The 26,862-nt window shown below is 41.5% G+C and overlaps 2 protein-coding genes across 2 annotated transcripts in view; both read right to left on the bottom strand.

The window, feature by feature from the left end:
- Positions 1-578: 578 nt before the first annotated feature.
- On the bottom strand, positions 579-2,149 carry LOC119176275 (retinitis pigmentosa 9 protein). Its single transcript, XM_037427478.2, has 5 exons — positions 1,936-2,149; positions 1,673-1,833; positions 1,518-1,609; positions 1,376-1,437; positions 579-862 (listed from the first exon to the last, which is right to left on the bottom strand). The coding sequence occupies exons 1-5, from the start codon at positions 2,052-2,054 to the stop codon at positions 679-681; spliced, it is 618 nt and encodes a 205-aa protein (XP_037283375.1). The 5' UTR covers positions 2,055-2,149; the 3' UTR covers positions 579-678.
- An 11,699-nt stretch (positions 2,150-13,848) lies between these two features.
- Positions 13,849-26,862, bottom strand: part of tamo (PUB and ZnF_RBZ domain-containing protein tamozhennic) — a 38,798-nt gene continuing 25,784 nt past the window's right edge. Inside the window, exon 4 of the mRNA XM_037427479.2 lies at positions 13,849-17,207. Coding sequence (XP_037283376.2) covers positions 16,164-17,207 — 1,044 coding nt within the window. The 3' untranslated portion in view covers positions 13,849-16,163. The remainder of the gene's footprint in view (positions 17,208-26,862) is intronic.

Genomic DNA, 26,862 nt, shown 5'->3' with positions numbered 1-26,862 from the left:
TTCAGTTACAGAGGCAAAAATTTTCCAAGGTCAACGAACGTACTTGGCATGCTGAAAAACATTGAACAAAAGCACTTGTACATTTGTGGCCAGAACTATTCACACGAACAAGAGGAGCCGTATAAGAAATAGAACTGATCACAGAACGGAGCAAGTTTGGCGCCTGAATTCTCCAGTCCAAGAAATCTGATAAAAAATTACTCGTGCAGATTGGTATTAGGATTTCTACCTAGCGAACACGGTGGTGTCCACTTTTATTAGGTGCGCTCCCAAACTGCTGAAACTTGGAACACTCGTGGTTCATTGACTTTTCACATCGACCACAAAAAGACTCTTACACCTAAACAATTGTTGCGCTGCTCTCGAAGAAGGTTTAACCACAGGAATTGTGAGGGCAATTGTACTATCAGCGTCAAATGAAACGCAGGGCCTTTATCTTGCGACTCTTGCATCACTAGAGAGTTTTAGAAAAGCGCATGCGTCGTACGCTTACCTCTTGCGGGTTCCCGGTGAGTGACCGCTACGCCCGCAATCTTTGCGTACGGCATTCAAAAGCTCTCTACGGTCAACAAAGGAAATTTGAGTAATGCAAAATGTTTACTTCCGTAGGCATGATGTAATATGTAAGGCAATTATGAATGTGACAAAAGGAAGTTAAGTGCTATGTGGTAGCGAGCACTATTTTTTATGCTTCTTTTTTGATTTGCGATGATGCTTTCGCTTTTTTTTGGAATGGTGTTTTGAGTGGCTGTGCTTGTGGCGCCGCTTTCTTGATTTTTTCTCAGAGCTATCGCTGGTTGAAGAGCTCGAGCTGCTGTCTGAATCTGATGATTCTTCAAGAAGTGCCTGTAGCTGGCGAATTCTATTGTGGAATAAAAAGAAAAAGAGAAAAGAAAAATTACACTCAGAACACACATGAAAAACTGACAGTCTTCTTGATATCGCTAAACTGCAACACATAAATTACACTTGTCCTTGAAGTGACTGGTAGTGCAAGCTAAAAGTAAAAAAGAAAAAAAAGAAGGCTAGATCAAAGTTTGACAGAAACAATACTGTGCACAACTTCCATCCACTAACCACAATTCAGCCACTGCTTTCCCACACATTTCAACAGCTTCCACACTGCCAAATACTATGTTGGTTCAAATTTGTGTATTCCAAAAAGTAGCAGGAATAAATTAATATTTTTTTTTATTTCATGAACACAGGGTCATGACAATGTAATTTTGTCATGACCACAGAGTCATGACAACGGACATAAAGTATGAACCTTATGTCCTACAAATATTTGACGCTAACGAAAATCCGCAGACGAGCATCCTGCCGATTAACGAATGCATCGTAACGTTTAATTTTCATCAACGGGAGAACTTACCGTTCCTGCGTTTCTGCAGCTTTGCTTTTTTTCACGAACTGGTGCATCGGATCTTCGTGCACCTAGGAATGAAGCAGCGCTCTGACGCACTCCAAAAGCGTTTCAGAATATATGCAACTGCCACCGCGTACAATCGACTTACAGTTCTAAACTTCTCACTTTCCGAGTTCCCAGTGAGGAACAATGGACACTCCCTGTCTCCTGTCCTATGTCCGTAGGCTTTGCACCTCCAACCTGTTGGGAAAGAGTGACTGATGTTGAACGATTGACCTGGCGCTGCTGCGGAATACTACGCACATTTCATTACTTTAACTTGCTTTCCCAGGGGCATCCATAGACCCTTGGTGGGCGCCTTTGACAGGAACTCTCGCGCCCGCCGATTCTCTGGCAAGTCCGGAATGCAGTCTTCAGGATTCTCCTTTGCCTCCTGAATTAGACCCGGTGGGGCCTGGTTGTAGCTGAATAAATAAACAAATAAAAAAAAATCGCAAAAATACCGTTAGTTGAACTTTAAAGCCTAGAAGAGGACGTGCAACAGCAGCTTGAAAGACAGGCAGTACAAGGTGTCGATGTGTTTTAGAGCCTCTATTTTGTCGCTGACATTCTGCCCCTTGTCTGGCAGCGCCGGCCCCGGCTTAGCTTCGTGACTATCAGAGCGACTAGACTTGGTTGACGACATTATTAAAGGCAACACATCACAAACATGTCACTGACACAACAACTAGTTGCACAATCATGCCCATGCGGCAGCTACAACTATGGCTTGACTCGAACCGAAACATGTTTTGCAAACAAAACTGAATAACATTGTAGCATTTAGTTATAAAAAAATTCTCGTAGTAAGCATCAAAAAACGCGACACAAAAATAAATTGGAGTGAGTGTTAGTTGATAACACGAATACACACACACACAAAATCTTATCTCGCATGGCGCTGCCAGCGTCTTATTTTACGAAGCGCTGTGGCGCCATATTCAAACAGGCCACTTATAACTGCAGCACTACAACTTACTTGTTGCTTCCTGCAGGAATTGCGTATATTATGCGCAGGTCAGTATATTTAATGTCACTCCTACGTAAGCACAGTTAATGTTTTCACGTACCACACCACAGGGCGCGCACTGTCAGGTGTCTAAACAAATGTGCCAAAAAAAATTCAGAAGCGATGTCATGCACTCAAATTACACTGAGAACTTGTTACTTAGAAGCGTAGCGGTTTCGGCTAGTTGGTATGACATGACGAGTGACTAGCGCTCGTCTTCTTCTTGTCCCTTTGTCGTCGTTCTGATCTCGCGCTATAACAATCACCATGTGGACTTGTTATTGCTTATTCACACAGCACTGCTTTCTTAATTTACAAATTACGTTTATTAATCGATACTTGCAACTTGCCTAATGCGTTGCTCTCATGCCACAAGGGTGCTGTGCGTATTCTCTCACTCTCGGATTAAGCATTTTACAGAGACGGCTGGTAAGAGCTCATTATTACCCTGTTTGCGTACTCCAGCCTCTGCGCTTTCCACGCCGTGTGCTCAGGCGCTTTCTAAAGATCACGCGATTGCTACAGGCAAATTAGTTGTATCTAATTAAAACTTTTGCATTCATAGACGTAGAGTGTGTGTGTGTGGGGAGGGGGGGGGGTGTGCTGGGGTGTTCGGGCTCCCTCCGGGCTGCTTAATGAAAAGCAGAGCCCCCCACCCCTGACGCAAACCCGGGAGATTTTCTTTTTTGAACTTGCCTTGGGCTCTAATCCGCGCCAACCAGTCAGCTATTTTGCAGAAGATTGTTTATGACCATCATGCTTTTAAATTTTGGGCAGTGACGAGTAGGAAGTCTGGCGCCGTGGTCGCATTGAGAATGTAGTCACAGGATGACGAAAGATGTGCCATTCGCACGGCTTTGGGTACGGTATGTACGCGTAAGCATAAAGAAAATGACAGCTTTTGTACTTAACAGACAATAGTTTGGTATCTTCTGAATACGTTTGATAAGTCTCTCTCTCTCTCTCTCTCTCTCTCTCTCTCTCTCTATATATATATATATATATATATATATATATATATATATATATATATTCTTTCACCCACTTTTCTTTCTTCACATTTACATTACCATTCGGTCTAATCACTTCCTCAATACTTTCCTTGGCATGATTGTCTGCTATATCTCATTAATATTGAGTCAAACAAGGGAAAACAAGCCCTTAAATATGCACTTCTTCACACACACACATTATATATATATATATATATATATATATATATATATATATATATATATATATATACACACAGAGGGAGAGTGTAAAAGAAATGTTGAAGAGCAAGTCGGGCACCCCGCCCCCTCCAAAGCTAAGAAAACTCTCTGCCTTTGTTTGCAGTATCACGCAGTCTTTGTAAATAGACTGCTGAGTGTTTCAAATGGTGTGATAAAGTACTAAAGCACTGTATTTAGTTACAAAGTTAAAATAGACTCAGTAGCAAGATCTGTAGTTGAGTTTGAAATGATTTAATTTCCATGGCAGCTGAAGAGACTAAGGAAGGTAAAGATTAGTAGAAACCTAGTAGGTCTTGTGTATGGACCTTCTTAACGGATAGGTGGATCCCCTCTTTTTTGGGTTGTTGCACGAAAGCACAAAAGGCAATGTCACAACCTGGGCTATGAATTCTTGGGGAGTCACGCATGTTAACAACAGCCCAGGGAGGACTATGGCGGCGCCAAGGGAGCCTTCAGTAAAAAGGTGTATACACTCATAAATAATTTGAAGAGACCGCTAAAGACCTTTTCAGGCCTTGCAAGACATTTCCTTCAAAAACTATAAATGTGTATAGTTGCGATAAGTGCAATATTTATGGAACTTGGAAGTATACTTCCAAAGAAAAATTTTAAAAAGAGCTAATAAGAATGCACATCAAAAAAGTGCAGTGCAATTGAAGTTGTTTGTGCCCTCTCAATACACATGCAAGGCGAAAGGCAATGCTCGAGCCATTTATTGATACTTTCTTCTTCTTTGTGTTAAATGCACCTATAGTGATTTTTCAAGGCTGGTATCATTCAAAGATGCCTTAACAAAGATGAAAGGGTGTACTTATGTGCATAGTTTTGCCCACAAGTAAATGATGGTCAGGAACAATTGCCCATGGGCTGTTGTCTATGAGCTGTTGTGCTAGCTATGATTACGTTAACAGCGTCGAGATGAAAGAATCTCGAAACTTGCAGCCAAAGTGGAACCCGCTGATGGCTGACAAATTGAAAAGCACTTGGAAACGATTGGCTCCATCCAGGACATGCTCTTCAAGGATACTGTAGTGAATTTTTTTTAGTTGGGTATTTTGCATTCATGCTTAGCTGTTTGTTGTTTCATTTCTGGTTTTTGTATGCACCTACCAGTGTCAGCATAATTATGTGCAATTTATTACCAATAAATATTGCTAAGGTTAAAGCTTTGGTGTGTTGGTTCACATACGTATTAAAAAACTCAGCGCAAAAGCGGCAGAAAATAAAGGAAGAGACAGGACAGAGCGCTGTGTCTTGTCTTTTTCTTTCTTTCCTGCCGTTTTCGAGCTGGGTTTTTTAATATTATTCCCAATGCTAATCGGGAAGTTCTTGACCCATTAAGGCCCATGCAAAAACAATTGGTCGGATTTCGTTGAAAGTTTGCATATTTATCAAACTACAGTTGAACCCCTTTATAAGAGACACTGGTGTAACAGACAAACTTGTATAAGAGACACAAGTGTGGCTGCATTGAAATAGGTTTTGATAAGAAATTGCATTCGTGGAACCCTGCTTATAAGAAGCACCTCATATAAAAAACAAGAATTTCTTCTTAGTGCTTGTCTCTTATAAAGTGGCTCAACTGTACAGTAGTAAAGAGCAGCTGAAAATTTTCACAGACCTACATTTACTTCTTCAGAAGTTATGATATTGTGCTTCAGAAAGTACACTAGGCACTTAACGTAGGAATAGGCAAGCTGTCTTTTTACAAAAATAGGAAGCATGCTACGCCCTTGCCAAACTAATACCAAAGTTGTCTTGGCATATAAAACTTGTCAAAGCACCGACGCGTCTTGCAAAGCATAATGCCACACTCTTCGCAGCACCATTTCTTTCTGTTCAGACGGTACATTTCAACAGTCTTGCAAGCTCATTGTGCAAATAGTCATACAGATAGAGGATAATAGCAGGCACAATGAGCACTGGCGACTACTTGATAGCTCTGTTGGGTGTAACAAGGCAGAGGTAGTTTCTTTAGTTTCTTGCCATTATGTGGCTTAGTGAATGGCAGAAGTCAATGCATAGCGGGTCTGCTAACCTCCCGTAGGTTAGTAGATCCTTCATGAGTTGAGTGTTGCAATGTTGACCATTTCTGTAAATTAGAGCCTCCACCAGTTTTTATAGTGTATGAGAAATCTGTAATTATAGGCAGTTTCATCATGGAGGTGACTCCCTTATATGCCACTGCAGTAGCTGCTGATGAAGTTTCGTCGTAGTACTACATCTTTATTTTGAGAAGATCACGATCTCTTTCTCCAGAATAGTGACTCGACCATGTGGAAGTTTGTTTCCGTAGCAACTATGCTGTTTTCGTGTCTCTTTACGAAAAAATCTTCGTTTTCTGGATCAATACATAAACAGTATTTTTTCGTTCAATCTTCCTTATCTCTAGCAGAGGGCATCCATTAATATATGCTACCATCATTCCTCTCCTTCTCATCTATCCAAGTTAGGGTCAAAGGCCACAATGACGACACAATAGGGCTCTCATATATCTATATCGCCATCTGTTGGAGCCTTGCGAGCCTCAGACAACCGTCAAAATGGCACTCTTCCGAAGAAAATACGTGGTTCGGTCTCTGAGACAATCTATAAGAAAATGCTCATGTAAGTACTACGAAAAGCACACCAGCATTTCAATACTCTTCGGAGCGAAATTGTGCACTTTGGCTGATTCTTGCTCTTTGCAATGGTTATCTTGTTCATTCTGAAGCACAATCATTTTGTTCCTTTCAATATATAAAGTGTAAAACTTCAAATTTATTTAGAAAATGTTGCACACTTATTGTGCATTCAATGTGTGCTTGTTTTTGGGAAGTTTAATGAACTTGTAGCAGGGAAAAAATAAACCTTAGTCAATATGTCAGATTCTAAAGTGTTGCTTAGCAAAATCAGAATATTTGATGGTGTATTTTGCATTTTCACATTGGTGCATTTGCACAGTTGTGTTTTATATGGCGTGAATTCCACTGGGTGTCATAACTTTTATAGGAGTTCAGTGATTCAGGCATTCATGGATGTCGCTATTTCTTATTAGTCTTCCTAAATGTACCAATACAAGTGTTATGCTAAGTTGAGCTAATAGTTCACGTCAGTGTCGAGAAATGAATCTTGACGTCAAGCTTAAAAGATATTTAATTGTTGATAGATGTGAGGAACACGTTGGAACACATTGGTATGATGCAGGAAGCATATTAAAATAAAGTATGGTAGACTCAGTAAGCAGAAATCTGTTAAATGGAACTGTTGCTTAATGGGAAAACTGTCTCTGACCCGATTGGTTTCGTACTTGTATTTTGCACCCCTGTTCATCCCTTAGTAAATTAAACTCCTGTTAAATGGAACATATTTTCCTGTTCCCTTCAGGTTCCATTTACTGAGAGTATACTGTATACTTTATAAGATGTAATAGTGGTAAATGTGCCAGTAGTGTGTTCAATAAAAAAAATCAACATGACAGATAAATTTTAAAGCTTATCATTTGTGAAGAGTGCTTGAGCTAACACCGATCTTGTCGGAAAGCAACTCAATGGAAACCACACAGCCACTAATAGGTCACGGTACCCTATTTTGCAGCATCATTTTGAATGTACTTCCATTTCCATCAGCCCATGAGAAGCTCATCACAGTTCATGATTGCTTGACATGGTTAATGGACAGCATTACCCTATTCTGATTTCGTATTTGGTTGATGCATCTGTTTCATGACAGTTGCTTTAGCATCACAGAGAGCTTCTGCCAAAACGTAGTGGAATGGGAAGGAATTAAAGATGTGTGACGTTACTAACACATTCGAAATATCCAAACTGCCATGTAATTATGTTTCCACTGAATGAGGCTTCTTTAGACATTTACTACTTTGTTATATTAATATCCAGCTGCATGATGCTCGAGTCCTGTATAAGGCCTTACTATATTTGTAGTTGCTGACCATCATTTTGTTTCCATGCTGTATCTTGAAGGAAGCTGAAGGGCTGTTAGCACCACATGCTCGCATATTTATTGCTGGTGCTGACTGTTTCTTCATTCAAGTTTCTTTGAGTCGTGCAGAATATCATGTCTCGCCATATGCATTGGTTCCTCATACTAGTTCAATCTCGGGAGTCATCTATGCCATTTTGGCCACTGGTAGTGAAAGGATGGGTTCATGTGCATATAGAAGAAAAATCACTGTTTGTCTTGAGAAAATGAATGAAGTCTACCCATAGCTCCCATGAAAACAACTTGTAATGCTTATGTGCCTGGTCCAGTATGTTTGGCTTCTGTGATATTAGAGTCTCGCTTCAGAACAGGTAGTCGGCTTTTAGTGAGGAAACCAACCTTAGCATAGATACAATGAATGATAATGTGACGAGTATCATTACGGAGTGTGCAGTGAAAATTCGAGGCAGGGTAGTTAGACAAGACATGGGCAAGCTTTCCCAGGAAATGAAGAATCTTATTAAAAAGCGTCAAAATCATGAAAGTTTCAAGTACAACAGACAAAATAGAATTGGCAGAGCTTTCGAAGTTGATTAATAGGCGTAAGGTATGCGATGTAACAAGGTATAACATTGAGAGAATTGAACATGCTCTGCAAAACGGAGCAAGCGTCAAAGCAGTGAAGAGGAAACTTGGGATATACAAAAATCGGATGAATGCACTAAGGGACAAAAAAAGCAAAATAACTACCAATATGGGTAGGATAGTTAAAATAGCGGAGGAGTTTTACAGAGATCTGTACAGTAGCCAAGACAACCACGGCCTTAATACTATAAGAACTAGCAGTAACCCAGATGACACCCCACCAGTAATGATAGAAGAAGTCAGAAAAGCTTTGGAGAGCATGCAAAGAGGCAAAGCTGCTGGTGAGGATCAGGTATCATCAGATCTGCTGAAAGATGGAGGACAGATTGTGTTAGAAAAACTAGCCACCCTGTTTACGAGGTGCCTCCTGGCGGGAAGAGTACCAGAGTCTTGGAAGAATGCTAACATCATCCTAATACATAAGAAAGGAGATGACAAGGACTTGAATAATTACAGGCCGTTCAGCTTGCTCTCTGTAGCACAAAAGCTATTTACAAGGGTAATTGCTAACAGAGTAAAGAAAACAGAATTCAATCAACCAAAGGAACAAGCAGGATTTTGAACAGGTTACTCAACAATCCACCACATTCATACTATCAATCAGGTAATAGAGAAATGCTCAGAATATAACCAACCACTATACATAGCCTTCATAAATTACGAGAAGGCGTTTGATTAAGTAGAAATATCAGCCGCCATGCAGACACTGCGGAATCAGGGCGTCGATGAAGTATATATAAACATCCTGGAAGAAATCTACAGGGGATGAACTGCTACCATAGTGCTTCATAAAGAAAGCAACAAAATACCAATCAAGAAAGGTGTAAGGCAGGGGGACACAATCTCCCCAATGCTGTTCACCGCGTGCTTACAGGAGATTTTCGGAAGCCTAGAATGGGAACAGTTAGGGATAAGAGGTAATGGAGAATACCTTAGTAACTTGCGCTTCGCCGATGACATTGCATTGCTCAGTAACTCAAGGGACGAATTGCAACTCATGATTACGGAGTTAGACAAGGAGAGCAGAAAGATGGGTCTTAAAATTAATCTGTAGAAAACAGAAGTAATCTACAACAACCTCGGAAGATAGCAAAGCTTGGAGATAGGTAATAGTGCACTTGAAGTTGTAAAAGAATATGTCTACTTAGGGTAGGTAATAACCGCGGAGCCGAACCACGAAATTGAAGTAACTAGAAGAATAAGAATGGGGTGGAGCACATTTGGCAAGTACTCTCAAATTATGAGGGGTAGATTGCTACTATCCCTCAAGAGGAACGTATATAACAGCCGTATCTTGCGGTAGTTAGCTAAGGAGCAGAAACCTGGAGACTTACAAAAAGGGTTCAGCTTAAATTGAGGACGACGCAGCGAGCAATAGAAAGAAAAATAGTAGGTGTAACCTTAAGAGACAAGAAGAGAGCAGAGTGGATTAGGGAACAAACGGGGGTTAAGGATATCATGGTTCAAATCAAGAAGAGGGAATGGACATATGCCGGGCATGTAGCGGGTAGACAGAATAATCGCTGGTCAATTAGGGTAACTAACTGGATTCCCAAAGAAGGCAAACGGGTTAGGGGGAGCCAGAAGGTTAGGTGGGCAGATGAGATTAAGAAGTTTGCGGGTATAAATTGGCAGCAGCAAGCACAGGACCGGGTTAATATGGGAGAGGCCTTTGTCCTGCAGTGGACGTAGTCAGGCTGATGAAGAAGTTATTGGAGCAGCTTGCACAACAATAGATTTTGTAGAATACATGAACCTCGTAACAAAACAAGGGCATGGGTGAGTAGCAATTAAGGATGCCATGTATCTCATAACAATCTTTGACTTGAGCATATACCAATTTTGATGCATGAATATATCGTGATTAATTGCTTGTTTGCCCACTGTTTTTAGCGCATGCCCATTGTAGGTGACTACTCGCCCATTATGGGGCATTCTATAGGATAGGAAATAAAAGTAGATGTAAAGCTCTAACTAAAAAACAGTTGAAATATTTCATTATGAATCCAAGAAATGAAAAACGGTATAAAGTGCCAGAAACTAATCTAGTTGGTTACTTTGAAACAATAATAAAATCCTCAATGACCGAGTAAGCATTCCCATGACATTGCCAAAAAAAAAAAGGAAGCTCCCATGGAAATTATTTCATGAATAAAAATTAGCTAGTTTTTCTAAACATTACTTATAAAATGTTTTTATTTTCATATCGAAGCTGGTGATAGAATAAGGCAACACAAGAATACATTAATTTCCTCATTTTCTGTGCAGAATGAACAAAGCTGGGAATGCACCAGAGCAGTACTGTACTGACAAATATTTAAGTAAGGCATCGAAAGTGTGAGGCGATCTTTGATTCTTCAAGTTAGAGATTTCCGAACCGAAAAAAGCGGCATAATCAAGTATCTGCTCGAAAGTGCTGATGAAATAATTCTAACTAAAAGTGACCTTCAAGAACATTAAAATGCACCATTTCTGTAGCAGGTTTTATAGATTAAAGGTTGGATTTATAGATGTAACAATAACGGCACTGATAGTGTTACAGAATTTGAAGGTATCTTGCTGAGAAAACTCGACATACAAGAAAAAAAAAAACATGTCTTCAACATGTCTTCACCTTGAATTGTGCGAGTTCTCCTATCCCCATTTTTCTCGCCATCTGATGCAGCCCCTCACAGCCAAAGGTAAGAGCTGAAAGTGCTGATGCAGATGAAGCCTGCTCATTGTTGTAGCCTGTTCTGCCTGGTATGCTTATTATCACTTATTACCATGGCAATAAACTGGGTGAAGCCACAAGCTAGTGAAAAGAGCGTTGGGGCAATAATTTGCTGAAATGATTGCACTGCTTGAAAAACGCTAACAAGCACTCAAAATGTGCAAAACAAGGCAACAAGAAGGCACATGAGTGTACACAAGCAAAGAGAAGCTACTCTTCTGTGAACTTTTTTTAAATGAGAAAAATGCTCACAGACCAAATAAGAAAGAACAGGTAGGACCCCTGCAGAGTTTTGCAGTTCAAAAAGGGTCCTTGCAATACCTTTCTAAATGTTCGCCGAGTGGGTGCATTAAAGTTTATTACATCACAAATCAACTGCCAGACAAATTTTTTGAATGCGTCATGAATGAGCGAAGCTCACACGTTTCAAGCACTTTTTCTCTCCTGTTGTGCCAGCAGGCACGCTGAGAGCTGTGCAGCGAACAGATGTCAAGGGGGCAAGAAGCTTTGTCAGTTAGTCAGTGCATGCCATAAACTTAAGCACATTCCTTCTTTTTTTTTTTCCGAATAAGTGGCTTATCTACAGTGTGATTACAAGCAAGCGCGAAGGAATGTGGTGGTATCCCGTGGCAGCCACTGTTACTGTGCAGCTCACTATACTCAAATCAGTTAAAGAGGTCCTGAAACACTTTTTTAAGTAATCATGAAATGGATTCACTAAAAGAGCTTATTGCCTCACGATTTCAACATCACAAATATTAAGAATCTGTCCAGTACGAGCGGAGTTACAAAGAATTGTCGCACACTGCAATTGCATTCTTTCTTTTCTCGTCCCGGTGAATGTACTGGAGGGAAAGCAGGGAGGGATGGCAGGGGCAAATAAGATACGTCATGTACGCCTGATGACCTTGAGGACTTTTTAATTTTTTATTTTTGGAATACGCGGCTTTTTCTATGTGATCACACGCGCATGCGTGGACAAGTCATGGCCTCTCGCGGCGATCCCTGTAATGACCGAGTGCGCTATGTTCAAATCAGCCAATGGGTGATAGATGGCCTTCTATGCGTGATTTTTTAGTGTCTTTCTCTCGAGAGAAGAGAAATCAATTTTGAGCTGACTTTGATAATTTATTGTGAATTACAGGCCGTGTGCTGCACTATAATATTTGGCTTCCAGAGGTGGCACTATGATGACAGTGCCACCTCTGGAAGGATGGTAGGTGCAAAATTATCTGCAAAAATATTAACTTGTGATCTTGCTCTACACAAGTTTCCGCAACGATGATTCTCAGAACGAGGCTGGTTAGAGAGACAAGTTTGGTGTACTGAAGCTCAATAGATTGAATTGCAGTTCCACTTAAAGCCTTTCAACAAGTCTAAATTGATGCTGTGCTTCTTCTTGTACACTCCTCTAGTTTTCCAGAGGAATGCGTGTCTTTCACTGTCCCTAGTAGTAAGTGCTGTGACAATTTTCCTCTGAATATGTATAATCTTGCAAAAGCCAGCTATTTTACTGTATTTCTCCACTTTCAGCCTTTCTGTTACTTCATTGTCATCTAAGCAGCTTACATTTTTGACAGTAGTTATTTCAAGCTAGTGGTAGTGAACAAGGTCATTCTCTCTTTATACAGGGGTGCAATCTTGAGCACATTCTGCAAGAGAATGGTACGCAACGTTACCAAAGAACAAGAGGGAGCAAACAGCCAATAGGTGAGCTCAGGCAATTCAAAAATGTTTTTGAGACATGAAGAAATATAGAATTATTACAACTTAACATCAATATTGGGAGGCATAACTTTTGAAAGCTTGAACTTGAAGAAAGCAATGACTGACAATTTATTTGTGTTAATGTCTTGATTCGGTGCCAGGTGTTTGCCACAATTTCAGGAAACTTTTCACATAAACTTTCCTCCACACATTTTCACAAACTATTAGCGTGATATTGGATTAAGCCAGGCACAAAACAGGTTCATTCAATTATTGACCTGAGCACTTGCGTTTCGATCCAATTGAAGTCACTCGGAGACTGTTGGATGAGACCGAAAGGGGTCTCCATACGTTATGTGCCTGTTGTTTGCTTAGCAGATGACAAAATGATTGACGGCACTGCCTTTTCTGGTTGCTGTTCTTACGTCTGACCATCAGATGAACCTCGAAATATCTCATGAGCGCGATAAAATGTTCCATCATAGAATATGTTCGAGATTGCACCACAGCTCCGTCAATGCTATTTGCAAGTGTGTAATGCTTCCACAGCGCATTCCTTTCATTCTGAGAGATTAGCATCGTGGCACATAGCAGAGCATGATTTCGAAATAGCTGGCACAGACTATTATACAGGTCGGATGCTGTAATTTTGTGAAAAAACTAACATGCCTCTTATATGAAGCAACCAGCGTGAGGCTTCATCTAACTGCCAAGTAGGCCCTTTTGATTGTAATAATTTTTAAAATTTGTCAGCTGCATAATGGCTGCCGAAATACTATATTATAGTTCACGAGGGAAGCGATGCGGGCTTGCTAGTAGCACATCTTCAGTAAGTTTTCTTGTAGCGCCCGAAAAGGACAGAAAAAAATGAAGGCACATAGCAGATCATGATTGATGCTCAGAGAGCGTTTTGTTTGCTTATATGTGCCTTCATTTTTTTCTGTCCTTAACGTGTGCTACAAGGAAACTTACTGAAGACCATATATTAGGTTACCGATTTGGTAGCTATCTAATATGTACGTAAGTACAGACTGACAACTGCTGTGTTATTGAATAATTGGAAAATGAAAGAAATAAAACTTCTGCTTGAGTAATACTGAGGAAAATCACTAGAGAAATGACACTGGGGTATTGAACAAAAGGTCCCACGTTGTGTCATGTCACCTGCACTGCACACAGCCTCATTAAAAAGTTCACAGCAGACACTGCATAAAGCCAATAAACTTTATTCATGCATGTTTCATGCTTAGAGTATGCAAGTGACAAACTTTTCTATCGTCAGGGTATCTACATTCACATACGCAACCGGTGCAGCAACACAGTAAAATGGTGCCCTGAATGAACATAAGCTGGCATTTCTGAGACAGTCCCAGCTATCTTGACAAACAATCACAAGAATAAAATTGGTAACAAATATTTCCATAAGTCAGTTTACACTTCAAACTTTTATGTCCTATAGAGTGCTCCGTGAAACAACTCTGGTACTTCTCTAGTCTGGCGTTCCCTCTAAAGTTAATGTGCGTTTGCATCAAGAAGACACTTGGTTGTTTGCAGAGAAAATAAAAATAATGTTTCTCCTTCCGAACTTCATACCTCAACTTCAGCATTTGTGCGTTAGACTGATGTCATCACGTCAAAGTACTTTTCACATTTTCAGCTCCTTTTGTACAGAATTTTCAAAACCTAGTGGGTTGTGTATGATTCCTTCAGAATGAGATATATAATCTTTGCTTGTTGATAAACTCCTACAGTAGAACCCCTGCAATACATTTTTTATAGGACAGCCAAAAAAAAAAAAACACAGTAGCTGAGAAAGCTATTATGCAAACATATAGTTAAAATTAAAGTGCTGCTAAATAATGAAACACGTTAGACTCAGATTTACCCGGAAAAATTTATTCGTCAGTTGATGGAAGTCTGACATCTCTATTGCATTTCTGCAGACCCAAAAAGTTTTGAGCATTTAAATGGCCCTGTCACATCACCAAACTGATTGATGGATAGGTGTTGTCTGTAGATTCATTGCTGAAAGTGGATGCCTGAAATGTTTCAATTAGGAAAACGTATATGTGAGGAATGTATAAGTGGGGTTCACGGTACCTCTTTTTAAGAATTAAAATTTTTAAATTAATTTTTTTGTAACTGTAGGGGCTTTTTTGTCGCGAAACCACGATAAGATTAGGAAAGATGTCGTAGTGGAGGGCTCTAGAAATTTTTACCATCTGGTGTGCTTTAACGTGCACTCAAATGCAGGTACACGGGGCTCTAGCATTTTTCCTGCATTAAAATGCAGCTGCCACGGCTGGGATTTGATCCCGCGACCTTCAGGTCACTAGTCAAGCACCATAACCAATAGACCATTGTGGCAGGTGATATTCTTGAGAAGATGCTTTGCATATATATATATCAAGAAGTCATAAGGACAAGGTGTGGAAATTCAGTTTCATCCTTTTTTGAATATGTTTTCGGGCTTCCTCTACTAACAGTCAGACTTGCATTTCGAGGGTTCCAAAAATGCAAGATGCTGGTCAAGCTTAACATCACTCTTTAATTTGCATTTATCTTCCTTTTTTTTTCATAATCTTTCTTATTTTCTTCAGCGAAAAAGGTGAGCAAAAATTGTAAACTAATGTGTTGAGGAAGTGGCAAATTTCTAGAACAAAGTTGCATTCATCCATAGATCTTGTAACACTGGTTAGCAGCATTTTGCTGCCTCAACAAACAATATCAGCACAAGAACAAACACTCGAGCCATCTAAAGTTCCTGCCGATGGAATTCTTTAACTGGATAACAATCCTGAGTTAACAAGTCATTAAAAAGCAATCTGCCACAAAATGCAGGAGTTGTGACCTTATATCCTAGAAGAAATAATCAACACACAAAAGCAGTAATGAGGGCTTTGCCACTGCTTCTAGCAACAGAAAAAAAAGACTATACAAACACACTGTACATGCCCTAACATAACATTAGTTTCATTCTAAGAATAAAGACTAATGAAATGGTATAAGTGACGGCACCCTGTTGAATGCTCATAGCCTTAAAAGCGCACTTTCTCATGGATGAAAAACCTCAGTAAAATACAACTGAAGGCCATGCATTAGGCGAAATAAATTATGTGAATAACACTCCAGAGGGACATCAGGTGAGCACCTGCAAACATACTGTTTATCAGTTTATACTCCAGAACATTGCATTGCAACACCTACAACAAAGGCTTCATTGTGACACTCTTACCAGACTTATCTGCAATAGAAAAAGCCTGGATGCTCCAAACACACAATTTTAAGATTGAAGTTTACAAACAAATTGAATAAATTTTAATGTTTTGGCTCTTCTAGCTGCCAAACATGAGCATGTTTAAATACTTGCACAGCCAACATTGCGTGATGGACCTCTGGAGGATGTAATGTATAAGAATGAAAAAAAATACGGCAGCAAGCGAGCTGAAACATACTATCGCCTATTCCAATGCCCATGACCCATTTCTTAAGACCTAGCATAATCACCAAGGTAGAGGCAGTATATCAAATGTATGTGGGCGAGTCTTTCAGCGACTGACTACATGCACTGCAGGACAATGCTTGACGATCATTGACAAGCGTGCATAAAGGGCACTGCTTGCCGCCAGAGAGCAATGGAGTCATCTCTGGGCCCAGGTGCTTGCTTTTGCTGCACATCTCGCACACGTCACGCTCTGGCGCATTGAGATATGTGCATGCCCCACAGGACCATATCTGCTTCTCACTAGCTGCTTCCTCTGCCTCTAAGTAGCGTTGGGAGGCCTGTACCACAGCAGCTGCATCGAGACAGTCCCCAGTGCTGTCAGGATGAGAAGGTAGCCTAGCATTTGCCATGGCAAGGGATGGTTCATGAGGCATGCCATTCATTTCCAGCCCACTCAGCTTTGATCCCAGGGAAAGTGATCTAAAATCTTGAGACAGATGGCCAGTTGCATCCCTACTGCTGCCGCAGTCCCCAGAGTGGCGTGATAGACGGCCAGGCATATCTGCAAGCACTGGGTAGCACTGTTCCCCAACCAGACCGCAGTGCAGAAAAGACCGATCACCAGCTCTTGACGCAGCGCCAGGAAAGTCGTAACCACTGGCAGTACAGTAACCTCCCCAGGAGCCAGCGGAAACACCGTAAGCATCTGCGTACGAGTCACCATCAGCTACAGTATTGCCCAAGACATCTGGACTGCCCATTACCAGATCCTCAGGATGTCTGGCTGCATGCAGTGAAGCTCTGTAACCTGATGCTGTGTGTCGTTTAATATCTGAAGTATCGGGAGCTGATGCCCCAACGTGTGATTGCCAATTGGACGATGGCCAAGTGCCATTGGAAGTCATTTGATAATCGCTAATCGGTAAATCTCGCCACGATAAACAAGGCTCATTTGCACTGAACGCTGGAATAGGCTGCTTGGAGCTCTTGTATTTATGCTTTTGCACCAGGCTTCGAACGGCATCCTCGGGATAACAGCTGCAGTCTCGCCGAAATCTGTATATTTCTTTCCAACTCAATGACAAGCCGCGATCCCTGATACCATCCATTATAGCTGCCAGCACCTGTAATTAGACAAATGAAAATTAGTTTCAATGAAAACCATAACTGCTCTGATCATTTAAGGAAGATTAAACAGTGCAAAAAGACAAAACACACAGAAAGAGACACAAATATGTCTTCCTGTATGATCCATTTTTTCGTGGTTTTTATCTTTTTTAAGTATGAACCAACTAGTCCTGATTACATTATAAGATTTCTATAGAACTGATATACACTCATTTATACTTTGTGACATATAATGTGACAAAATTATAAACCACGATATAGTCTAAACTGTTCAGCTTCAATAAAATGTATATAGAAAGTAAACAATAAAATGACAGAAGAATGCATCAGGGCAAAGGTCAATTTTACAGACCTTCAGGTAGCAGGAAAAAGGTCTATGTTGTAAGTTACACAGCTGGTGTCATATGAAAACATACGGAAGCTGTGTCTACCTTACGCAGACTATATTGGAAAGCAGTCTGACATATATGCTAGTTATCATGACACCAATTCAGGTTAATTCCTGTTAAATTAATAAATGATTCCAGCCTTCCATAGGCAGATATGTTTGCTGTGCTGTTGAGTACTGGTAGAGCATTGATATGCTGCAGCCACCAGTTGTGTGACTCGGGTTTGCATTCAGGTTAGGAAACCTTTAGGTATCGACGATAAGTGCATAAGAGTAGGAGTAAAAAAAATATTTACATCGTTCAGCTAGCATGCTTCTTTAAAGGGCACTCAGAATCTTTCCTTCAATTTCCTGGATCACTTGCTAGGGAAACTCGCTATCTATATATTGACAGTAGTTACAGCTAAGAAAGTGATGAAAATACCCCACCGCCACAAGGGACCAGCTTTGTAGCTTAGCATTTTGTTGCTCAGAGTAAAGAGAATCGGAATGCCTCGGCTTCCTCAAAGCAGAGTCCTAGACAGGACCAAGGACACTGTTTCCTTTAAGCAAATACAGAAGCTCAAGGTCTTTATGGGAAGGGCAGATTGCTTTTCGGCAAAGGTAACTGTAAAATACACCTCCACAAATTCACACTTTCTATTTTTCTAACATATGCCACACTTATACTGTTTCTTATTACAGAACATATGTACATGTATCTGTTTCAGAAGAAAAAGGCATACTTTAGAAGAGCTATAAGACAAGCAGTTTCAGATGCATTTAAGTGCTCTACAAGTACAGAACATATATAAAACCTTGTAAAGAGTGTACAAATGTACTAAAACAAAAAATAATCAGCTAAGCAGTGGGATGTTTTCCACGAGTTCGGCGAGTGAGTGCAGACTATGTTAAAAGAAACATGCTGTATTGAAGGATAAGAATACGAGACAACACAGGGAGGCCAAATGTGCAAGCTGCAGTGTGGCTATGAGGCCACCACATCATTTTTTTTTTAGTAAGGTAATGTTTATACAAGAATGGATGTTTTTTTTAAGGTCTGTATAATAGAGCACCAAAAGTCCATGTCATGGGGCACTCTGGAATGGTGGCCACTCTGCGTGCAACATGCCCACGTCCTGTGTACTTGACATGTCCGTGGTGTTGGAGCTATAGTGCGTGGTGCCGCAAACTCTGAATCAGGTTTGCATCCTCAATGTGCATCTGCCACAATCAACTGGGACATACTGCGAGCAATGGAAAGAAAAATGGTAGGTGTAACCTTAAGAGACAAGAAAAGAGCAGAGTGGATCGGGGAACAAACCGGGGTTAAGGATATCATAGTTGAAATCAAGAAGAAAAAATGGAAATGGGTCGGGCATGTAGCACCTAGACAGGAAAACCGCTGGTCATTAAGGGTAACTAACTGGATTCCCAGAGAAAGCAAGCGGGTTCGGGGGAGACAGAAGGTTAGGTGGGCAGATGATATTAAGAAGTTTGTGGGTATAAATTGGCAGCAGCAAGCACAGGACCGAATTGACTGGTAGAACATGGGAGAGGCCTTTGTCCTGCAGTGGACTTAGTCAGGCTGATGATGATGCTTCGTGATGACTGCGCACAACTGCTTTTCACCTTGATGCAGACTCAGAACAACTCGATGTACAGTGATTAGACAGACTGATGAGCTGCGTCATGGTAAATGAACACTTGTACAAGAATTGAATTTTGATGGTATATGCACTGTATGTGTAACTGCCCACCATGGTGGGGAAGTGTAAAAATAGTTCTGAAGCAAAGTGGCACACTGGGCAGGCTAGCATAGATTCATGGCAAGACAGCACACGAAAAACAGGACTAAGAGAAGAACACATGGGACAGGCACTGAATAGAGTTTTTATGGTATATGTATGCACTGCACATGGTGCTACCCACCATTGTGGGGGAGTGTAAAGATTGTTCTGATGTAAAGTGGTGCTGTACGGGACAGCACCTGTTGTGTGTTCTTCTTAATTAATCAGCAAACTGGGAGCACGGAAGGAACACACACACGTAACAAAGAGGAGGCACAAAGCACAAGCGCTCCATCGAGCCCACCATTCTATCCTGTAGCAGTGTGTTCTTCTTTGTCCTGTTTCCACACACTAAGTCTTGACATAAAGCTTGTTGATCACATCTCGTAGCATAAGTGTGTAGGAGACCCTGGTTTTTTAAACGTCCTGAGGAATACTTATGAAGAATCCCTCTGGAAGGAGTGTCGGTCCGTGGGCTCATTCTGCTGTGCTAAACCAATGTACACCTCGCTAGCTCTCAAAATTTCCAAGAAAATGAGTGGCAGTGCTTCTATCCTGCTGCACTCTCCTGATGTGAGTACAGTGTTCAGGGGATGATGAAAGCACTCAACCATTCTACTGCTAATGGGTTGTTAGTTATCCTGATGCAAAAAGCACCGATAATATGCATGATGCTGGCCAAAAGTAAAGATTTGTACTGCCTGCCATAGTCTGACATTATGACGGTGCACTGATGTCAGCAGTAATGATCGCTTTAGGTACCTCCGGCAATGGCACAATTCTGTCAATGCATGTGAGCAAAAAGATATATTCGTGGCTAGGTGGCAGTGGTACGACACTGATCAAGGTGTACACGGTCGAAGCATGCATCCCGTGGAGTGAATCTGGGGCATCGCCAAAAAATTTTTTTAAGAGGAAGGGGGATTCAACTGTACTTTATGTGTGTGTGTCCATTTGCATGCTTGTACAAGGAAAAACTGAAATTTGGGCGAGGTTGAACCCCCGTAACTTTTCAGTGTAAACATTGCCAATGAAGTCGCAGCATGGTTATGGACCTTGTTGCACTGACACAACATGCGTCCTATCGTCAGAAGCAGGCATCTTGATAGACATCTCGCAAGATGGAGTAACTTTCATGCAGCTTCAATTCTTGGATAGAATAGTTTGTGTATAGGGGAAAGTGTGGGGATATAGACAGGAGGGAACGAACGGCCATGGACTGCCTGTGTAGTTGTCGCAGGCAGTCTGGTGTTCTGATCCTTGACATCGCATCCCATGTTGTCCTAAGCTTTTCAGCTTTCCTTCATACTGGGTCACTGCCAGGTTAATGAATTCATCAGTTCCTTTCGGAGCAGTGACGGCCGTTATAGTGCTTAGAAAACGGGCATCTGCCACAACACTGTCGCTCTCCCTTGTGTGGTGAATTCTGTCATAATCTTGGAGATATGTGCCAGTTGGCTAATTTCACAGGCCAAGAGTTTGCCACTGTTTGAATAGAGTAGTGCCTTATGGTCTGTTAAAATAAAGAAGAACAATGTTTTCTAGAAAGTGATGGATGCGTATGCTGGAGCAGGCAGCAAGCAGTTTGTACCTAAAAATGCTGTAATGATTTTCAGAAGGTATAAGCTTCCTTGAGAAAAGTGCAATCGGGCACCGTACCTTGGTGCCAATAGTTATGCCTGATGCATGCACCACTGCACACTGTGGAATGCCTGGTCATGTAAACCGTGAGAGCTCAATTTGCTAAGGCTTGCTTGCTTTAGCGAAAAGCATCGCATGTTGCTTTGCACAAAGGGAGGTTGACTAAAGATCCTTCTGTTGCCTTTAGCTGTTCATGGAACAGCTCTAAGATTTGGGCGCACTTGGGACAAAGAGGTTTAAGAAATTTATTACACCGGGAAATTATTGTAGCTGACACTTTCTAAGTTGTCTACTAAAAGTCTTGTATAGCCTGCACATTAGATGGGTGTGACTGTACACCCTAGTTCAAGATGATGCGGTTCAGAAATAATGATTCCGGCACTCCATATTTACTCTTGGTTGCATTAACAAAGCCATTCAAATATATGCCAAAAAACAATCCTTATGTTCTCTTTGTGCCCTTTGTGTACTGTTCACAATAAGCAGGTCATCGAAACAGGCAAGCAGAAAATCGAGGCCTCATTTTACACTGTCGATGAATATTAAAGAACTTCTGACCTGTGTTGTGAAGAACATGTAGCAAGTGCAAAAATTTGAACAGGCGCAAAGGTGTAGTGATGGTCGTCTTAGGACACTGTCTAGTGTCACAGGTATCTGCTGGTTAGCTTACACAAGATCAATTTTCGAAAATATCGGGGTGTCATACAAAGCAGCCAATATGTCGTAGATGTACAGTGCAGTGTATTTGGCATATGTTGCAACGCCATTCAGCATCAACAGTCCACACAAAAATGCCAGTCACGATGATGTTTTTTGAACCATGTAAAGAGAAGATGCTGAAGGGATGGAATAGGATTGGATGATAGCCAATTAAACATTTGTTCCTGTTCAGATATGCTTGCCTACACAGTTCAGCAGAAGAAGTGATGCACTACTGTCGTGGTTCAGTGCGAGCTTATGCCCTGTAATCAGTCTGAGCTGCGTGTTACATGGTTTGGACCAGCTTTGTCCCACACCAATACAAGGCCAATGACTTAATTGGGCATATAGTTTCTCAAAGATTATGCGTGTAGTACGCAGGATGCTGCCTCACATGAATCTAGAAAAAAAAACAAAGCAATAAAGTGCCTCAAAAGAGAGGCCCTTGCTCATTTCACTCTTTCCTTCACTATGCTCTGTTTCTTGGCTTGTCTCTTCTCCTCGATGAGTGCTACTACTCATCGTGCAAGGTGTCCTCGTAAGGAGAGACAGTTACGGGTTAGCACTTTTCTTTTTCTTCACTTATTCCCTTCATAACCACTTAGAGAGCACTGAGGGCACGTACCAGCATGCAGAAAGACAGGTTCTTTTTGTCGATGACACGAGCAGATAAAAATGTTAAAGTCACGGAGAATGCTGAGGGGTTGAGGATTGCTGAAAGGCCCACAGAGAAAAAGGGCTTGTTTCTTGGAACTTGATGAATACCTGCAGCTCATAGCGTGGCTGCATTTGGCATTGTTGATTGTGATGGCATTCTGAACTCAATGTGCATATTTACTTGAAATGTTAAAAAATGATCAGAGGATGCTTAGTGGCCCTTTTAGCACACAGCTGTTGATGACGACTGGAAGAGTAAATATGAAAGATTACTTCATTATTTTTTATATCGCAGACATGTATAACTCTTCCGGCTTATTTAACTATTAAATTATCAATAATAGCATAATACTGAAAATGTTCAATGCCTGTACGAAACACTTGCTCTGCTGGCTGCGTAATTGATAGTAATATTGGAAAAGAGGGAGAAAGAGATCAAATGTTTATTAGTATTACTTCTCATTAGTAACTAAAGTGCGTGGGGCCCTTTGTCAGCTCCAATGACTATAGCAGCTTGCCGAGCCTGGTCTAGGGTTGCCAGTTGACTTCCCACGGCCTGATCCGAGAGTCGCGCCTTCCACGACCAATGTGGTAATGTGTGTGCTTTTATGAGGACAGAGTTTGCCGCAACAGGACGCGAGAGATTGCAGCATGTAACGTGTGTCAGCGTTGGTATTCCTTCACACCAGGGGTGCTTATTGCGATATACGGATGAGTTTTTTTAGAAAGTGTGAGTAGGTTTGGGTACATGCAGTCATGGGCACGTTATCTATAAAAAGTTACAGTGGTACAGTTATAGTTACCTAAGCAAAAAAAGTAACCCCATCACAGTTACAGTTACCGAGTTTCCAAAAGTAACTTGTTACAGTTACCACAAAAAAGTATTGTTGTTTTTACGTTACCACATAAAATAATTGATTACATAACAAATTATCAATTTATGTAATAAAACGTACTAAGAGGTATGGGAAGCGCATAAAGAGTGAAGATGACGTCCACTGACCTTTGCTGTTGCCAGTTGGGTTGAAACGTGGTTCATTTCCCACAACCCATCGGCTTGCAAAAGCAACAGCGGCTCTCTGCCGAATTTTCGCAATGAAATGTGTCTCTAATGAATGTCCTATCAGTTTTTCTCTTTTTTTTTCTCTTTGTGGCCAGTTTTTACTGAGCATGCTCCCTGTATAGACGGCGGAACGTCTGTAATATTGTTAGTAATTGTTATGTGAAATTGGAATAGACCACTTAAAATCGATTACGAAAAAGTTTAACAATAATATTTGAGGTTTTATTCGCCAAAACCACTGACTATTATGAGAGAGGTCGTAGTGGAAGGCTCCGAAATTTTGACCATCTGGTGCCCTTTAACATGCACTGACATCGCACAGTACACGAGCCTCTATCATTTCACCTCCGTCAAAATGCAACTGCTGTGGTCAGGATCAAACCCGCAACCTTTGCGTCAGCAGCGAAACACCCTAGCCACTGTTCTTCCGAGGCAGATACAGAGAACTTTTTCAAAATTGCTTCACAAACAGCTGTTTTGCACGGCTCTTTTCTAGTCACCTGTTAAAAACGATAAGCTCAGAGCCTCGGACGAACGAATGCTCCACTGACTGTGCACCAACAGCAGAGCTAGAAGCTGAAGTGACAAAAAAAAATATATGACCCATGACCGCCCCCCCCCCCCTCTGAAGCTGTTGTGTTCAGCAGCAACATAATTGATTTGTGACATGTAGTTTACATGTAAACTTCGAGCATGGTCTTTTGCACGGAAGGCATTCCTCTTAGGGACATCTTCTCCTGAACTGCTAGGAGAGCCCTATGGTGGCAAGTTGAAATGAGAAGAGAACATGGTAAAAATGAAAGTTTGAAAAAGTAAAAAAAAATCGCAACATATCTATGGACTGAATGATGATGAATGGGGCGAAGCGTCCGTTCGTCAGTTCGTGCATCTGTCCAACTATGGGTCGATCTGTCCGTCCGTGCGTCTGTCTGTCTGTATGTACGTCTGTCTAGTGAACACTCCAAGTACCAATATCTCGCATTTTTTCATTATATATTGATTATATACAAGTATTGCCATCTAGCAGATATTCCACGAACTAAATGAGAGGTGGCTACATATTACATACATCGAGGACACACTACCCACGGCTTAAGGAGCTTCGACACTCCAAGAACTAAACAAGAGGTGGCTACCTGCTGGATACATAAAGGGCGCACTACTGACAACTTTAGGAGCTTTGCCCCTAACAGTCTATCCCCTGTGGCACATACCCGCTCTCTCGGGTATGTGCCATCAGTGGTTACAAACAGGTATGTGCCACCGGTGGTTACAAATTATAACGGGAGACGAACGGGTGACGCCATAAGAAACTTCGCCCATAAAAGCATTGCAGTTGGAGAATATTTATAAAAGCAAAAGTAATTGTGAAGATATTTCACGTTACATTGAGTGTGTAAAAAGTATCAGTATTACAGTTACAAGTGCCTCTAACTAAAAAGTAACAAGTTATAGTTACAAGTTACTGAAGAAAAGTAACTAGTTATTGGTAATAAACTACTAGTATCTAGTTACAGTTCAAGAATGGGTACATGTTTGTCTGCAGATAACCCCGGTCTCTCAATTGTGCTCTGTTCAATTTTAGGTGACGTGGTGTCATAGGGCGTCGCTTTAGCCGTGAAGCTTCGAGAATGTCAGCTCGGCCGCTTAGTCGCTCATCGTAGTCAGGGACTATGGTGTCGTCTATAAGCATGTCCGTCGCTCGGTATGTACTTGCATGAGTGAGTCGGTTGGCCCTCTCATTCCCGGGAAGACCTGTATGTGCCGGGCACCAAATGATGCCATGGTCGGGTAGGATGTGTGAACCTAGGATTCTTAGATGGTGGGTTTTTTCTAAAAGGCATCTACACCTAAGATGTTTTCCTCATGCGTGGAGAAGACGACCTCAATCCTCCTCCTCCAGGAAGTCTGGACTGAATCCTATTAGCGCTAGACATTAATAAGGCTTTGGACAGTCTCTCATAAAGCAGTCCTGTAAGGCCTTCAAGATATCGAATGCCATCAATGCATTAACAAATACATACAGGGCTTCCTGACTGGCCATACCACTAGAATTGGTCTGGGCACAACACACTCTCTAGCAGACATGGCAACCCTGCAAGGCTCCATCTTTTCCCCACTTCTCTTTAATCTCACCATGAAAAGAATATTCTTGACTAACAGGAGGATCCTGACTTGTCCTTTGCCATTTACACAGATGATACTACATTATGTGCAAATGAGGGATCGTATGGAAATAGGCAGGATGCACTGCAAAGGGCAATTAATGTTATATACAGTCACATGAAAAAAAAATTAACATGACTTGTTCACCAAAGAAATCTGCATACATCTATGTGCTACCAAAGTACACTCGGGCTGACAGATCCGAAGAACTCCAACTAATACTAGAAGGCAAAATAATCAGGAGTGTATCGCAGCTTCGAATTTTGGGAATGCACATCCATGAAACGGTGAGCACAGCACACACCCTTGCAAATCTCAAGTGCACAGCCCGGGGTATCATCAACCTCTAAAGTCGCATGGCTCGAAGCAGTAAAGGAATGCACGAAGCTGATACCTTATGGCTATTGCACACCTTCGTAGTCAGCCGTATCACCTATGCACTGCCTCATCAAGCAACCCATCGGACAGACATCGAGTAAGCGGACAGATTCCTTAGAATTGCTAGTAAAGCAGCCCTGGGGCTGCCGCAAAACACCAGCACCAAAGCTCTGTCTCAGCTCGAGATGCTGAATATCTATGAAAAATATGCGACAGCCATCCTCTTCAAGCAGCATGAACGACTAAATACCACACGACACAACGATGGGCTATATTGACCAAGCTTGGAATTCCTCTTGCACCGCAACAGTGGAGATGGTACAGAATTACTCTCTCCTACCATACGCTCGCAGATCCACGTGGCATGAATACCGCATCACGTGCACTCGGTCTTCCACAGCCCGCAATGCCAAGCTCGTGCGCAGAAGCTTCGCAACCACGGTACTGAACCTGACATGTACTATACAGATGCCCGCCCTTCCAGCACTACTCCAAGTGCGTCCCGCACGTACACAGCAGTGGCCAGTAATAAAGGAAAACTAGTGGCAACAGTGGAAGCTGCTGCAATCTTGCACGCCATCACAAATGCGGACGGAGAGCGAGGTACAAACTCCACAACTCCACCATCTTCACAGATTGAAAAACAGAGGAAGTAATTTTTGTCAGTTGTAAGAACAGGAAATTGGCAAAACACCTAAATTACTGCACATAAATTACATAGTATTACTACGTGAGGAGATTTCGAGTCAAGAACCCATACTTTCTAGAGAAACGGTTCAGGTTCACATTTTGCAGAATGGGAAGTAGTAGGCAGGCATAATAGGAAGCTTTTAATTTGTACTTGCAGGGAATTTGCATGAGAAAGAACAGCCCTAATGTCTACGATGAAT

The sequence above is a fragment of the Rhipicephalus microplus genome, chromosome X (genome assembly GCF_043290135.1).
Source record: "Rhipicephalus microplus isolate Deutch F79 chromosome X, USDA_Rmic, whole genome shotgun sequence".
NCBI lineage: Eukaryota > Metazoa > Arthropoda > Arachnida > Ixodida > Ixodidae > Rhipicephalus > Rhipicephalus microplus.
Note: the sequence above shows the minus strand (reverse complement) of the source record. Positions and strands in the feature narration are given on the sequence as shown.